Raw genomic sequence first — 17,803 nt, forward strand, 5'->3', positions numbered from 1 at the left:
GTGGTGTAAAGCTGGATAATATTGTGGTAAAATATTGTACAGTATGTGTTTAGGCATCATGTGGAGTTTTAGTTATGGTTATTGGTAAACTGATTATTTAGCCACAATCTGTACACACAACACAGACTGTTGCCTATTTACACATCACCTGCTCTCAGGTAAATGTAAGTCTAGTATTCACTCTCCTCTCAGCTTTGTTTTTGCTTCACTGTGTTCACCATCCAGCTGGTAACTGTCTCTGTCTGCCAGTGTCAAAATTTCTATCACTATGAATTTAATTCCATTGGACTTTTGACTGTTAGTCCGACAAAATGAGCAATTTGGACTCTTTAAGGATATTTTCCTGAAGACTAAAACAATGAATCAATGAATAATCAAAAGCTTGTGAAAATAGTATTTAGATGCAGCCCTAATGTCTTGCGTATAAGTGTGTAAGAGTCTTGTAAAAGCAATAATCATCCCTAAAATGTTGTCATGATACAGATTCGGTTCCAAATATATTCAAATATTGAACTCTTTAAGTATCAGTATTAGCTACTAAGAGAGGGCACCTCTTCGCTCACGAGTACATGGTGCTCTTTTTTGATCTCACACATTGAGTGGTGAAATAATCGGCTGCTCCCCGGGGGTATCTGGTGGCGCATACCTGCAATATTCACACAAGCGAAGCTCCATATTTATAGACAGCAACAGAGCAGCTCACATATCCCCACATCACAGCTGTTTGCGTTGCAGTGTTAGGTGTCACATAGCTGCCCGGTGCTCCGGTGGTTGTCACATTAAAACAGAAGATAAACAAACAGCAACATTTAGAGTTTATTTTTTCCACCCCTGGGAGAAGTCATTTCACATTTTTATAGAGGCTGGTGGTTATGATGCTGTGTAGAGGGCTGAGTTTTATAAAGGCCGGAGGGAGTGATATGACTAATAGTTGGCTTTGCTGAGAGGGAAAAGGAGAGGGGGAGAGATTAGTGGAGGAGAGGATTAACAGGAAGTCTACAAAATAATGCAAAGAGCAAAACAAAGCAGGAAGACATAGATACGATGATGGAAGTAGGTTTGTAAAAAAAAAAAAAAAAATGAAGTGAAGAATAGGTAGCTGAGGACAGAGTGGAGTGCAGCGGAGAAAATAAAGGCAGTTAGAGCGAAAAGGGAATGTCTGGCTATGGGAGTTTGCCACTAGAGATAATAGTGTGTGTGTGTGTGTGTGTGTGTGTGTGTGTGTGTGTGTGTGTGTGTGAGAGAGAGAGAGAGAGAGAGAGACAGAGAGAGAGAGAGAGAGAGAGACAGAGAGAGAGAGAGAGAGAGAGAGAGAGAGAGAGAGAGAGAGAACCGGTGGCTTTTTACAGACACACTGAGAGCAGAGATTGTGGGAGGGAGAGGGAGAGAGAGGCCAGCACAGCTGAGTGGTGTTGATTGGCCTGTTTGAAAACACATGAACTGCAGACAGAGGGAGAGAGAGGGAGAGAGAGAGGAAGAAAAGCTCTGTGCACTGGGAGAAAGTGTCGCTCTGTGCCGTGCCACGCTGCAGCCCAAACCACATTAGAGCAAATGAATCCATTCCACCTCCTGTTATGGCAGCTCCCGCACGGGGCCCCAGGAAGGAGGAGGGAGGGGAGGGGAGGGGAGGGAGGAAGAGTGGCAGGAGGGTTGAGATATGAGGGACGGAGAGAAGAAAATGATAGAACAGAAAATGGAAGGTGGTGGAAAGGAGCTGCATGCTGGGTGGCTCTAATGATGTCTGAGGGCTATAGAAAAGGGGAGCAAAAAGAACATAGCAGTGAGAGAAAGAAAAAGCTGTAGCCATAGAACTGAAGACGAGGAGGAGGAGAGAAGATCCCCCACTGTGTCCGGCGAACAGGAGCAATGCTTCTGTTATCCTTTTTCAGACTGTTGCTGAATAATAAAGGTCCTCTCTGGCCCGACTTCACCTGGTTGCTCCTTCAAATTGGCCATCATTGCCCTCTACGCGTTTCACACAGGATAGGCTCAGCATTCTGCGATCGAGCATCACCACCAAAGACGCTATTTTTCCATAGCATTGCATGAAAACCCATAATTATTGAAAAAATGGAATCATTTATGCACAGGTGATGTCATCGCTTCTCCACTTACAGCAGGATCATTTTCTGATGACATGGTGACATCATTTCATCAGCTCTCAAATTTCTGTTGGTCGGATAAATAATTCTGAGCTAGATACAATTAAAAACCAACAAAACTTAATTAACGAAGTTTAGTTTTAACACCTATGAAGAGCTTGTCCTTATCTATGAACATTTTCATGCATCTGCTGGTTTACATTCCTCTGTCAACAGGACAAGAACCGACTACAAGCACTAAAATGACACGAATATTCCTTGCACAGCCTAATACTGAAGAAACGCAGTCTGCAGTTATCGGCATGTCCTCTCTGACTACTTTAAGCTGTTTCCATCAGGAATGTCTTTAATTTTGCCTCTGTGTAAAAACAAATGGAGGGAAGTTTGGTTTTGCTCCAGAAGCCTTCAGACCTTTAGCCACAGTAGTTCACCTTGTGTATTCATGCACTCTGTGACACAGTGTGCGTTCATGGTGCTGGGTGTTGTTGCTCAGCTATGGATTGGCCACTCTCCTTAACTCTTGCGTACTTTTTTTTTTTTAAACACAATCTTATTTGTATTTTTAGATTGTTTTATGTGTGTAAACTTTGCTCAAATTGCTCCTTAAGGGACAAATAAAGTATTTTGAATTGAATTAAATTAGGCTGACTTTTGCATATATTATCATTTTCCCTGGTAACACAGATATATAAATATTGATATCAGGAAATACCCTCTCTAACATGATGATGCTGCTTCCAGCCATACCCGCCAGACCTGCTCCTAATGCAGTCATATACAATACACAGTACTGGAGTGTATCATGAGCGCCTATGTCTCTGCTTCCATTCAACCCCCCACCGACTGATCACATTCACAAAGCAAGCTGCACTTGACAAAGGTGGTAGTCATTTGTCTGAAATTAGAAATCACTCATGCTATGAGTGATCATACGCTACGTGTGTGTGCATGAATAAGTGGGTGTGTGTGTGTGTGCTGCTGCTGATAATGAAGAGATAATTTCAACACTCTCTCTTTTTCTTTCTCTCTGTCTCCTTTCCCCCACTGAGGCTGGCCCTTCTTGCCCCCTTCCTGCCATACTCCACTGCTTTTCATATTACTGTGCTTTTGTTTCTGAGCACTTATTTCTTGCCCCACTTCCCCTAGCTTGTTTTGCTCAGGAAAGTGATAAGGAGGGGAAAAAACCTAAAAGTGAGAGAGATTTTGTGTGTGCGTGTGTGCGTGTGTTTGTGTGTGTGTGTGAGAGAGAGTGAGAGAAAGAGACAGAAGCTTCATTGGATGTTAGTATTATTTGTGGTTTGCTACTCTTCTGTGATTCATAGCAGCGTCCTCCCACTGCTGTTAAAAGGGAGGTTGTAATATGCACAGCATAATTGGATGTGTAATCCTTTGCTTTGCACCTCTGGTTAGCAGTGCTGAGTGGAGCTGATTAAGATGTTTGGAAGACAATAAAGATTAAGCAGGCCCATTCTCTGTGTGTACATGCTCGAACAAAAACAGCACTAGCCCAAAAACTCTGAAACAGAAAATGGAAAGATGGGGAAGAGAAGAAAAAATCTCACACTGCTGCCAAGTTTTTGTTTAGTTTTTTTTCAGTGCGGCTGTAATCAGTGAATATGTGGAGAAGTGAAGGCAGAGATGTCAACATTCAACTTGTTTCTCTTCCTATGTTGAGATGACAGATTAGCGTGTTTTGTTTTGATAGCAAACAGGGGTGAGGATGTGGGGCAAGAGGAGGGCTTCTGCCATGTTTCCACCGAGGCCTGGTCTGTTATGCAACACATTTTTCCCCTGAACAGTGGGAGGGGGTGTGGTCCTGGAGCTTCAGTCAGTCAGTCAGTCAGTCAGTCAGTCAGTCAGTCAGTCAGTCAGTCAGTCAGTCAGGTGGACTGACTTCTTATCTCAGTTACAACTCAGTTGAACATGGCCTGGTCAGCCAGTCGCATTTCCACCTCACTCATTTTCCTTTCAGAACCTGAGGGCCCATCTTTTCATCAACTAACAAAAGCGCTGCCCGTTCGTCGGAGGCGGAGGAGGGGTGTGCGTGTGCGTGTGCGTTGGACTTTGTGAAAGCACAACAGAGCGAAGGAGGGAAAAAAAGAAGAAGAGATTCTTGGGTAAAAGAGGCAGCTATCTCCTCCCTCCTCCGTGGTCTTGGCTACGGGTGTGTTGGGACAGCAGGAAGGGGAGCTGGAGGAGAAACGTTAATCAATAGCCACAAGGTCAGACGGCCAGCGCTGGGCTGGAGCGTGCCCTGTTAGCGGGCCGTGGAGCTGCCTGGCTGCTGAAGGGGATTTGTAGCACTTGTCAGGGCTTAAAGGAGCCCTCTCTGGACCACTTGCTCCGGGTGTAGTGTGTGAAAGACGCATGCTGGTTAGCAGCAGGAGAGGGAGACATCTGCTGGATGCTGCGAGACACCACAGCACAGCAGAATTAGGCCACCCAAAGTTATATGGTCACATTATGTGCAGTCAAAGTGGCTTTGTGCCCTGCAGGAAGTAAAGTTAGCTGTTTTGTAGGGACTTTTCACAGCAACCGCTGCAGCATCATGTCCGTGTAATCTGACAAGAGGCATTTGGCTGCCCACCATTTGACCACATTTGCACCAGAATTCCTCCTTACTCATGCGCGCAATGTATCCACTGATGTTAAAGTCTTTGTAAGTGCACTCCAGGTAATTCTACTCTGGTAATGCTTAAGCTCAGAGGATTAGTAATACACTCTTATTCTCAAAATGTTCCTTTGAAGTTTTACCTTTATGCTTAATCAAAGTGAAGAATTCAGGCTTTTGTGTTTACATGCGGTTTTGTGTGTGTGTGTGTGTGTGTGTGTGTGTGTGTGTGTGTGTGTGTAGGAGAGAAAGAGACAGAAAAAGAGTGTGCATATTTGCAATACTCTTTCTATGATAAGCACACCAGACTGAGCATTACACATGAAAACTCCCTGGCTGTGCACTATGCTTCCATCGTATTCGTTCTCTCGCTCTGTTTCTCACAGCAGGGGATCTTGGGGGACCCTTTATCAGTACTGAGCAGCTTTCTAGAGCCCTGCCCCCCCTGCTCCCACCTGTGGTTTCTCAGTTTGCCTTTTGTGTGGAGGAATCTGAGGCAGACCAACACTGATGGAGATGAACACAGAGGGATGGTGAGGGACGGAGGCCTCGCTGGCAAACCAGCACGATACCTATTAATCCAGCCCCAATCCATTTCTCTGAGATGGTCAGAATAGCGAGCGTGGGGCTGAAATTGTTCTTGTTGTTGCTGCTCGCTGTCGGACCAGAAGGAGATATACACAGAAAGAAAAGAGCTGCGATAAAGCCGAGTCTTATCAGGTGTGAGATGTGGGCATAAATTAGTCGTCTATGCCACACTGATAACCTTGACGTGAGGTGTGCTTCCTCTAAAGACAGATAACAGTTGAAGTCCTTTCTCGGCCGCAGCAGGCATTAGATTTTTCTCCCATAAGTGATGTAAGGCAAATAAAGTTTCAGTTGCATCATGTTTCCATTTATCGTTAAAAGTGCTGCCGTGGAAAATCTCAGTTTCGTGCAGTTGCCAGAAAAAATGTGCTTAAGGCAGATCAAACCCTTCGATGAGTCAGTGCATAAACAAGCTGGCTTTCCCTTTTCTGAGAATTTGTCAAGCTGCTAAAATGCTGTTTGAACTTCATAGGCTACAAAGTCTTCACACGTGTGACCTGACAGAAACCTGCTCTAACAGATGTACCTCTCCTCCTCCTCCTTCTTTTACAGGGTAAAGAACTTTTAATGGCGTCCCGGTAGAGGCATCAAGATGAACCCGTTACCATCAATGGACCGGCACATCCAGCAGACCAATGACAGGCTGCAGTGCATCAAACAGGTGTGTATAAAGAGCTGTTTTTCAGCAGCTTTTCAGTCCTATTTTAACTTCTGTCAGCACTATGAAGACATGGATTCTAGAAGTTTAAGAAGAATCTGCATTTCCTTTTTCTTTCTTGCGCTCCTTTCTCCCCTCATCACCTTATATGGGCATCAGTTTTTCTGGCCATTAGCTCCAGTCACACAGATCATGTTGCACAGGGTCAGAGAGAGAGAGAGAGAGAGAGAGAGAGAGAGAGAGAGAGAGAGAAAATCTGGCAGTGAACACAAGAAGAGACTTCAAAGAGACTAGCAACATAACAGACGCCACTCCCCCCCCCCCCCGTCCTCCTGGTCCTGTGTTCCCTTACATCACGTTCGTGACTCTTGACGTATGCCGGCCCTTGTTGTGGTTTTTTCTTAAATGCTTCCTTGACTGCCAGCTTTCAGGAGACTCCTCTCAGACAGATACAGACTGAAAGACACAGTCAGACAGACAGAGAGACATAACCCAGGGCTACCGCCTCTGCCTGTGATTAATAGTCGACAAAAACTCGCTGGCTGGCTGGCTGGCTGGTTGGCTGGTTGGCTGGCTGTGGGCTTATTTGTTTATGCTATGTGGGTGTGATCCTTTATATCTCCCAACATCCATATGACACCATGCCTTCCAGTGAATCAGTGAATGATAGGGCTTTGAGCTTGCGATTATGAGGTGACATATCCCTTTTCTTTGTGCCGTCTCTTAAACCCCCACCCCACTCCACTCCCACCTAAACTTCTAAGCACCCACTATTATAACCTTTATCTAAATAGGCTCTCACTGCCTCAGTTATTTTACTTTGATTGCATATAGCAATGTGCTTGACGTCAAAATCTTGGATAGCTTTTTTTCCAAAATGCCAGCTTTTTCTCGCATGAGTGAAATTATACTACTGGAATTGGCGCTACTCACTTCCCAAAGCCTCCACAATTACTTTCTTAGGCGTCACTGATAAGCCCTAAACAGCCTGAGTTAACACATCGAGCTTAATAAATTCACTAATTGTAGTTTGGTTTATATACTTCTCAGCTCTGGCTGTAATAGAGCTCGTAGTAAACCAGACTTCAAAGGCACAGAGTTAGTCAGTGAGCTCTGAGCTTGTGGTCGCTCTGCCAGCAGGGTGTTGTTTTGGTTTGGGGAAAGCCGCTGGCAGAGAGCCAGGTGATATGCTGTTTTTCATACAGCCAGGTAGGCGCTGAGCAGCCTGATCCTTGGCTGGTCAGAAACGTGGGGGTAAGTCAGTCCATCATCTAGCAGAAGATAGTCTGTCAAACGTCTGGCTCTTTGTCTGCTGAAACTCCATCACTGCTGCTGCTGTTGCTGTTGCTGCAGCCCCCCCCCCCTTCCCCCCCACCTCTCTCTCTCTCTCTCTCCCCATTTTTGTCCTCATCCAACCCTGAACAGCAACAACAACAAGAACAGCTCAAGCCCCATCCTCCTCCCGAAACTCAACGGAGCTGTTTCACTCTGCTGTCCTCCCCCTCACACCAGAGTCGAGGTTGTCAGGCAGAGTCGGTGGCGAGCGCTGCAGCAGGAGGAGCCGTGACTACAGATCTAGACAGACAGCCCCTGCTGTGCTAGTTCTGATTCCTCACGCGCTGGAGGCTGATACGCCTCCCATCAAGCAGCAATAATGCCAGATTATATCACTCATCTAGAACAGGCTCTTCTCCTCCCTCTCACTCAACAAGAGCATCTCTCACTTTTCCCTCATTCTCCCCGCTTCTCTTCATCATCAGTCAAACCGCTGTAAGAGTCCGCAGCTAACTCTATAATGGCTAATCTTCACATCACAAAAGATGAGTCACTCAAGGCCTCTCTTCAAGCTCATGATATCATTGGAAGCTCTCGGAGATTTTCTCTGTGGGCGGGTTCCAGGCCTGACATGTAAGACTGCGTTCGCACCGAAGAGCCCTTTTGTCGCACACCACCGAAAAGCTGCCCTTTCAAAAACGCTCACCTCTGCTGCCCCCTAAAGACAATAGCTCTACCTTCTCTGCAAGAACACACAAAACAAGATGCTTCAGCTCCAGATGAGAATAATAAATGCTTTCAAGTGGGCTCAATCTCGCCGACTGAACAAGCTGTAGCTCTGCGCCATTTCAGAGCCATTAACCTCCTGAGCTGTGAAGAAAGGGAGCCCAATTTTAAAACCGCTTATTGTGTCCTGCCAGCTTGAGTAGCCTTCAGACACTGGGAAGAAAAGACTCAACTGTTTCAGGCCTCAGTGAACAAGCGAGAGAGACAGACAGAGACTGAAAGAGATTAGACAACACACCAACGGCGCGTATTGAATCTGCACACATAGCTGCCAGGACCAAGGTTGTTTTCTTTGTGCGCAGCCAAGCCAGCCAGTGGACTTCTGGTGCTGAGGCTCTGTTACATTCTGAAAACAGGCAATGAATGAGGGGAAGAGAGAGAAGGAGGATTGGAGGGAAAGATTTGGTTGCTGTGTGGGTCATGGGGGTGAGAGCCGGGTGTTGCCAAGAGAGATTAACAAGAAACACTGGCATCATTGTTGATATGGGTGTGATCTTCTTCCCACAATGCACCAGAGCTCTGAGTGGGCGTACATTGGAAGGAGTCAAGGTCCTCACAGGGTTGTGCAGAAACACAAGACATTAAATCAAGGCAGTTTGGTGGGAGAGCGCAAGGCTGCAAAACTATTTGGTTTCAGTGTTTTTCCAATTTGTACTTAATGTGAAAAAAATAACGCTCATTATTTCCCATTGTTTCTAATGGCAGTCTCTTTTCTCTGTGTTTGCACAGCACTTACAGAACCCAGCCAACTTCCACTCAGCAGCCACAGAGCTGCTCGACTGGTGTGGAGATCCCCGGGCCTTCCAGCGACCTTTCGAGCAAAGTCTCATGGGATGTCTGACGGTACGCAAACACTAATTATGGTTTTCGTTGGATTTTTCAGGTACTTTTTAGGAGACACAAGCAAAACAGTAATTAGATTTTGGATACTTTTGAAAACATGGAGAGAAAAAAAAAAGATGGATGTGTCCACTTTTAGCTGAAGCTTTTAGCCTAGTTTTAAGGTGCTGCAAGTTAACCCAGACTGTGCAATGGCTGAAACAAGATTCATATGATATTCGTATTCAAATTTGATATTGTGGCGTACCTTTTTCCCCCTACAAATCTCAGTAAAAACAGTTAGTAGCTGGCTATAGTCGCACCAGGTCTGTGTCCAGCAGTTATCCAAGGCAGCTGCTCAGGCCGTCAGGGGCCAGCGACAGAGGTTAAAGTCCTTGTCAGAGACTGCTTCACTCCACTTTGTGCTCTTCAGACACACACACACACACACACACACACACACATGCGCGCACATACACACACGCTAAAAAGAGGCTTGCACAAGACTGTGAGTAGCCAGTCACCTCTGGCTAACGCCTTTCAGTACCACTCATCGATCTGGACACAGGGCCAGAGAGCTGGCCTGCACCAGGTGTGTGAAAAACACACACACACGCACACACTCACACACACACATGCACCCACGCGCACACTTATATACACAGTCACATGTTTGGAAGAGGCTTTAGAGCAGAGAATTGCAAGTTTCACATGTTTATCGCTCAGATCAGTCTTTGAAACACTGAAGCGACATTGTCCCCAGCTGAGGTGGTAGCGTGAGCAAACAGATAAATGCTCATTAATGTGTAAATCACAATAAAAGCCTCTTAAAGGCTGATAAAGAGCTATACAATGGAGCCCACCACTGAGATCCCTCTCAGCATGGGGCTGCTTCCATCAGCTAAATTGTTTCATCAGACTCGCAGAGCAAACAGCTTCTTATCTGGAGAATTACAGCGTGCAACAAGTCCATGCATTCTTGCGAGGATTTTGTCCTTGTGATGTTACCTCTCTGGTTATGTACCAGAGCGCTCAATTGAAATTTAAAGATGACTGTGCATCTCTTTGAGTCATAGTCCCGTGATATTTGTCATAGCTGAATGAAACTAAATGTATGCCTCATCTGGAGAGAGATGTCTGTTCCCTCTAGCTTGTTGTGCATGTGGAGGTCATCCTCCGCTCCCTGATGGAGTATCTGCTCCAGAGCTAATAAAAGATGACATAACTGTCAGTGCTGCGCTATTAGCTCTGTCTGCTTGACAATCTGTGTTTTTTTTGTTTTTTTTTCTCTGTTTCTTTATGCATAGTGTATCAAGAGTGTGGGCGATGTCAGTGCATGCAGACAACTGCATTATGTCTGTCCCACAGTTTTCTAAAATTACCCACTTAACTCACCAGGAGCTGTCTCTCACGTGCAACTGTTTCAACAACAAGCAGAAATAAACTACAAAACAAATGCTTTGTTTTTCGCCGGCAAATAGATAAACAAGCGTATGAATGGCCCAGTAACCCTCCAGCACCTCTTACAGCGCTACAGCTGACAGGAATATGGGCCTGGATGTACATCCTCAAAGGGAGATTAAGCTGAAAAAGGCTTATGAGGTGAAACACTGTTAAATCCATGTTGAATCTATGCTAGCCTCTGTAGCTGGCTGTGTGCCTTGTACAAACTGTAGGGCAGACTCAGTCACGCAGGAAATTAAACGATTGACAACAGCGTGATTCGCTGCAAACAATGTCAGAACCGCCATTGTTTGCATCATATGGTTGGGTTGAATAGATTATGTTATGAAGTATTTATCCCTGGGATGACATCCTTGTATCCTCTGAACAGTTTCGAATAAAAGAATTACGTGATTTACTGGAACTGCAGAATTGAATATCATCGTCTCTTGATTATAACAATCAAATAAGCCCTATTTATTGACGTAATCTCTATAGCTTTTCACTCAGTGCTCAAGCAGCCATATTACCTACTTTATGATCACTGCTGGCTGTTATGCTGGTTCTCTAAAAGGCACCCCAGCTGACCTTGTTAACGGTAATGTGTGTTTTGAGGTCAGGGGGAGCGGAGGAGTTGTCATCTGTGAGCAGATAAAAGCGAAGGGCTTTCCCTCCTAATAATGATTTACCCCCGTCTCCCGAGTCCTGTTTAACATTACTCAGTATCCCCTTTAACATTATATTAGGGTCCGGGAGGCTCCTGCTTCATGTCCCATAAATGCTCAACCTCTTTTTGAAGTCATTAACACAAAAGGATCATTAAAGTCCTACAGCCGGGGACTGGTCCTTCTCAAAAATGGAACGCAAAGGAGGTTTTCTAACCTTTGTTCACCCAGGGAACACTTGATGCTGAAACATACTTTACTTACTCTTTTTGTACTCTGCCTTCCTAAACACTCACTTAGTCGCTGGTCAGTTCGGCTGACCTGGCAACCTTTGGTTCAGGGGACAAACTCTGTTCACATTGGGGCCAGAACGGGCTTGCTTGAGGATAACCTTTGAGAGACTCCGCTCGTTCTGCAGAGCGACTGTGGTTTGGCTCTCTCACCTCTCTTGGAGGTTGATGCAGTCATCAGAGTCGTCCTGACTGTGGATCACTGGAGCAATCCAGACTGCAGACTCCACATTAATCTCACTGTGTCTGTCTGTGTGTGAGTGTGTGCGTGTGTGAGTGTGTGAGTGAGCGCAAGTGTTTATAGTCTGTGTTTCTGTCTGAAGATAAATGAAGTGGTGCTCAGAATATTAACACAATTAACAAAGTGAAAGGATTATGATGCATTAACTATGACTTAGTGTTTATTTAGTGTTTGATATAAGAGATCAATATTTTATGGTGTTGCATAAGAAAGCACTGTTTACCCAGGTTATTATAGAAAGATAGACAGACAGAGCTGCTGAAGTGAGTAGTTTGTCGATTTGTCGATCGATAGAAAATTAATTGGCAAGTATTGGTACACAAATGTTTAGTACTTTCAGTCATTTTTAGAGAAAAAAATATCAGATATTCTCACGTTTTTTACATTTGATCTTCTGTTTTGTTTTTTGTTTTTTTTTTGTCATATATGACAGTAAACTGAGAACAGCATATTTGCGGTTTAGACTGTTGGTTGGACAGAACATGAACCTGTGGACAAAATCATTAATCAATTAATCAAGAGAAGCAGATCAATTCATAATGAAGATAATAGTTAGTTGTAGATAGTACGTTCATTTCTCATTATATGCTGAATGATGTGAATCCACTGAAGATATTCTTTGGTAATTGATCGCTGTCCTCATCCCTCCGCCTCTCTCTTAACTTCAGAATGAGCTGCATCTGCTTTTACCTGGTGCTTATGATGATGTAATTAAAATGATGCAATGATGCTGAACTTATTAGATGCCTGAAGGACAGCAGCTATTCTCATGATCCACTGTTCTTTCCCCAGGTGGTGAGTCGCGTCGCTGCTCAGCAGGGGTTTGACTTGGACCTGGGCTACAGGTTGCTGGCTGTGTGCGCCGCCAACAGGGACAAATTCACACCCAAATCTGCAGGTCAGACCCACCGTTCTACTAAAACGCCAGCACGTGCATGCTCATGCGTCATCCCATTTACTGCTGTCTACTTGCAAGACAGTGGGCGATACGCCAAGCCCATTGTTTGCTCACGCTGCATTTATTCATTTTTTTCATGAATGAAACAATTAAAACAAATCGCTGTATGTCTTAAAGTCATGATCAAGTCAGGGAAGTGTACCATGCCATTACTCCGCTCCGGACATGACTGCACAATGAAGCTGCTTATTATGTTTTGAGCACTATTAGGATGTTTTGTTCGCAAGACAGAGAATCTCATAATGATACCAACAGACAGTTTAATTTGCAGATTATTTTTGTTCCTTTCAGCACTTAAAGACAAATAAAAGTGTCTGTTAAAGTCCTCATGAATCTGTGGCTTGGACATTTTTGATTTCTACAAACGACTGCGACCACAGACATCACACAGAAAGCCCATAGAGCATTATAATGTCAGATATTTTTAGTCCCCATTAAACATTAATGTGCTATTGAGATGAGCTGTCCGGGTGGTAGCCTCACAAAAACAGTCTACTCAACAGTCTGTCCGCACAAACCCACACTCGCATGTGCAGTCTGCGTGCACGCACACACACGTGAAGCGAGGGAGAGAAAGAGCAAGCAGTAATGCTATCCTCAGACATTTATCTATCAAATCCAATTTCCCCCCAATCCATACCTCCCCTCCCCGCCTCACACAGTCCTGCAGGAGCGGCCTGTTCTTGTACATTTGTCAAAGTGAAACGCGCAGAGGCGGCAGAGAGGAGAGAGAAAGAGATGGATGGCTAGAGAGGTGTTGCTGATGCGTGCTGGACCACTCACTCTGCCTGACAAAGACCTGACAAAGCCGTAGCCATCCAGTCAAAACACAGATAAACCTTTGTTTGGCAGTTCCATAAGTAGGGGTAGTGAGAGTCAAATATTTTGATTAAACTGTCTGATTTCTTTGTTTTTTCTGACAAGGCAAACACGTCGCTGTTTCCTAACAGGAAGTGCAGTGACAGTACTGACAGTAACATTTTGAAATGTTATCCCATAATTTCTCGTATGAGCTGCAATGTGTTGCAACTGAAAATGCAGAAGGAAGACATGTACGACTCTCTGCCGTTTTTGTGCTCACATGACTCTATGATATGAACATTTGCTCAAGCTGAATATCCTCTTTCAGTTGTGGTGGGAAGTGTCTTGTTGGGAGGAACTTAAGTGGGCAGACAGACGTCAGTGTACAGTATTGATTGTTGTATTTCTCTCTCTGTCTGTGTTCCTGTGTTGGGATAATGTGATTGTTGTCCAGGCATGGCTCGGACTGGCTGCCTGTCTGGGCCCAGCTGACAGTCAGAATCATCCTCAGGCCTTCTGATGGTTCTGGGATCTAATAGAAGACAGAACTGGGTTTCAGGAAGAGCTGTTTATACACCGCGGACAAATGGGAACTGTGGTGTAATTATGCGCAATGGGGGGTGGGGGTGGGTGGGGGGGGATACGATGCAGACAGTCATCAAATGAGCCAGGCAAGCAGGCAGGCTGTCGGGGTGGGAGGCAGATGTGACTCAGGTCAGGTCTTACTCACTGAGCATCCGTCTTACCTCCCTTACAAGGACGTCTGTCTGAGAAAGCAGACGAGAGGGCGACAGAGGAGACGTGATGCACAGCTGAACTCAGACAGACGTGTGTACACTCATACAAATGCATCAACAGAGAAGCAGTTGTGCTCTGGTAGCTCTGCCTGTATGGTCATATTTGTGTGTTTTTACTGTGTGTGTGTGTGTGTGTGTGTGTGTGTGTGTGTGTCTGTGCATGCCTGAATGTGCGTCTAATTGTGCAGACCCTGCACAATCTTCTGACAGCCTGCACGGCGACACAGGGCCGCAAATCTGACACCTGAGAGCCCAGATGAGGGCCAAGGAGTCTGGGATGCTCTCTGAAGCCTCCTCAGGGGGGGGGAGAGGCAGGCTCTTAAGACTGCGGATCAATCTCGCTGACGCTTTCTTTCAGAGCATCGGTTAAAGAGGAAATTGATAAACAGTTTGACAACTTGAGTTGTTGCGAAATTAAGTTGACGTGTGTATCTCTCGCTACAACTACAAAATCCTGTTGTTGCTGCAGAGTGCGCACAGATTCAAGGTGATGTGGTTGAACAGGCAAGTTACTAGAAATGAATCACTGAACAACGTATTATCTGTTTGCATGCGTTTGTCAGTGTCTTCACTCAAAACCTATGAACAAGCAAATGCCCAAAGTTGCACTCCTCCCTCTATTAAAGTATAAACTGCTGCCCTGTGAGACCTGTCGACTGAACTGGAGAGATTTTCAGCAACAGCAGGCTGCTGCTGATGAGCTGTCTGGAGATTGTGACCCTGCAGTGAGGCCTGGGGGATTAGTGTGTTGCTCTAATCTGGAATCAGCCAGTGTAGAGACTTATCTGCTGTTAGGCGAACTAGCATTAGCACTGTTAACGCTCAGAGCCAGCTAGGATACACAGCTTTAATGCTGTTAGCATGCTAACAGTGTTAGATTTAGTTCACTCTCTCGAAAAGCACGTCTTCCTGATTTTTGCGTAGCCATGCTTTGCTTCGTTTTCAAATGCCGTGCTTTTAAAACCCTTTGTCCATTTGTAAATCTTCTTAGAGTGTATGTTTTCCTCCTAATAATCTGTAGTCTGGTACAAGCAGACTTCCAGCTGGGCGGGTTCATTAGATAATAGGTGTGCTGCTGCCCTACAAACACACACAACCCTAATAGACTCTGAGCTGTTCGGCTACTGTGAAGTTCAGCAGACAACAAATCAGATTAGCCACATAATCTGCCAAGGGTTTTAGTGTTTCCTTCCTCAGTGAATCTGTCACCAAGTTCATAACAGTTTCTTGTCTCTATTTATGAAGCATAAGCTCCAATAATAAACCTGCAAAAACCCCTTCTACTTCATAATGTCCCTTCCCTTTACATTTTGAAGTGACAATGAAGTGAGACTCAGATTGTTTTGAACATGTCTTATGTTTTCAACATGACTTGATGTGCTCTGCATTCGAAGTAACTTCTTAGAAACTCATGTTTAAGTCAGACACAGGTTGATGCTTGTTGTTCCTCAGTCTTGCTCAGAGAAATAATAATTCCGTCGTTTAAGCTTGCATCGTATGTTCATATTTATTGCTGTGCTTAAAAAAACAAAAAAGCAGGTGATTTTAAAGATCCTTTTGATCTTCACAAGTGATAATCGTCTTTGATGTTTTTTTCTGTGTGAGAGTAGTTTCCCCTTTTCAGCTGATTGGGAAAATATGATTAACAGAGCTGAGCTTTGTTCTGAGATGGTTGGTAAATTCCCCCCACCCACTTTCATCTGATGTTAAAAAAAAAAAAGTGTCCCAGCAGAAGTGCAGAATTGTCAGCACTCAGTCAGTCAACACAGCATGCTCACGAGGCGATCTGGTGTTTCACATGTGGAAAAAATAGCCACTCTGCTGTGTCAACAATGACAGAAAACTTCCAGGGTGTGGCTGTAACTCACCCCATGCCCTGTGACACACACACACACACACACACACACACACACACACACACACACACAATCACACACGGCTCAAAAATACTTCACCAGCCCATAACTCCCATGATTCAGCGAGCAGCGCAAGTAAATGAACAACTGAAAATAAGTGCTCCCATTAGACTCTGTGTAGACTCATTGCACAGTGTGTGAGTGCCTGTGGACACACAGACACACACACACACACACACACACACACACACACACACACACACACACACACACACACACACACACACACATTCTGACATGACTTCCACTCATCTGTCTCAGTTTACTTTCACTTGATTGATTTTCTCACCCCCTTTTTCCTTCCATCTTTGAGCTGTGTGTGTAGAACTAGGAGGAAGGTGTAGGCATCCTTTGTTACTGACCCAATCAACCTTACAGACTTTTATATTTAATTACTGCTGAGTAAGAGCAGCGCGCTGAATTATTAACAGGAAACAGGGTTTATTTTTAGAAGGCAGGCCTCTCCTCTGACACTCTCCAGTGGTTCGCTTTTAGATGATGAAACCCCTTTGCAACCTAAAACTACCTTCAGAAGTTTACTATTAAGTTTATAGAAATAAAGCTCATGGGGAAATACTTATGAGGGTAGTTGCATTTGCTGCCTCTGGCTGATTGGGTCCTCTATCACTTGCTACTTAATTGTTTTGGTTCACACAATTGCAAGTCAATTCATTTTGGTAATATCCAAGCTGAGCCAGCAGTGCAGTTGTACTCAGAACACACAAGACTTTGTTCTTGTCAAAACCGGATGAGCAAATCATTTAAATCCTCCTTTTGTTCAGGGTTGACTGATCTGGCACCCACACCTCAGGACTCAACCACCATCAAACCCCCCCCACACCCACCCCCCGCCCACCCGCTTCCCATCAGGGGCTTTTGACACACCCTTTTCATGTTATATTTCTGCCCAACAATGCCTCCGTTGTGTGTGTGTGTTTCAATTCTGTGTGGGATATTTGTGAAACTGTTGATGACTGAGTGTGTCTGTCACACAAAAGCCACACAAAAGACAAGTTCTCTCTGCTGTCACAAGGCCAGTGGGCTTCCCCACTCTTCGGCTGCACAGCACATCTCAACGTTTAGGTATGGGGAGAGAGAACAATGAAAGCTTTCCCGTCCATTCATCCAGATTGTTTTTTTTTTTGTTTTGTTTTGTTTTTTTTTTTTTGGGTTTATTGGGTTATGTTGGGGGCAGGGGAAGAGAAGATGAACTCTGATTCACCCTCAACCTGTGTATTCTTTGAGTCAGTTGCACTCGGATTCTGCTAGCCTCTGATTTGTCTTGTTAATTAGATTTACAGAGTGGCCTCTGATGAAGACAGGAAGACATTGTCAGGTCAGACTGTCCTGCAGTCAGGAATCCCCTCTCTGATAAAGCTTATATCTTACCACTTGTCAGACTTTGAATTGGGCGATCTTAACATCTCGTACTTTCTTCTTCTCCCACTTCCTCTCTCATGCATTGGCTTCAGGCCAGCCTGCAAAGCATATTAAGCTCCACCCATTTATGCAAGTTTGCAGTCTTAGCTTACAGACTTTTTTTCTTCTTCTGTTTTTTTTTTTTTGCCCTTCCTGACAAATGGCAGTCGCATTGCTGGATTATGCATGTGTGAATGTGTGTTTCCGTCTGCACTGTCTAACAGCTTAGCGAAACAGGGCAATGGAGCGCTAGACAGACTAAGCTGAGCACATCAATAACAGCACCTCACAACTGAGGTGAGAAGCACTGGAATATCTTTCCTTCTCTATCTCTGCTACTGTTTGTCTGCGTCGGCTCGCTGTCTTTATCTCTTCTCCTCATCCTCCCTCCTCTTTGGCTGTCTCCTCTGTTCCCTCTGTCTATTTCTCTCCCT

The 17,803-nt window shown here is 44.8% G+C and overlaps 1 protein-coding gene across 1 annotated transcript in view; it reads left to right on the forward strand.

Annotated features, from left to right (window-relative positions):
• LOC111235289 (zinc finger MIZ domain-containing protein 1-like) overlaps nt 1-17,803 on the forward strand; it is a 74,571-nt gene that overhangs the window by 37,925 nt on the left and 18,843 nt on the right. The window contains exons 3-5 of the mRNA XM_022763700.1: nt 5,854-5,962; nt 8,750-8,863; nt 12,271-12,376. Coding sequence (XP_022619421.1) covers nt 5,894-5,962; nt 8,750-8,863; nt 12,271-12,376 — 289 coding nt within the window. The 5' untranslated portion in view covers nt 5,854-5,893. The remainder of the gene's footprint in view (nt 1-5,853; nt 5,963-8,749; nt 8,864-12,270; nt 12,377-17,803) is intronic.

Source organism: Seriola dumerili, unplaced genomic scaffold, assembly GCF_002260705.1.
Source record: "Seriola dumerili isolate Sdu_G_001 unplaced genomic scaffold, Sdu_1.0 BDQW01000478.1, whole genome shotgun sequence".
Lineage (NCBI taxonomy): Eukaryota > Metazoa > Chordata > Actinopteri > Carangiformes > Carangidae > Seriola > Seriola dumerili.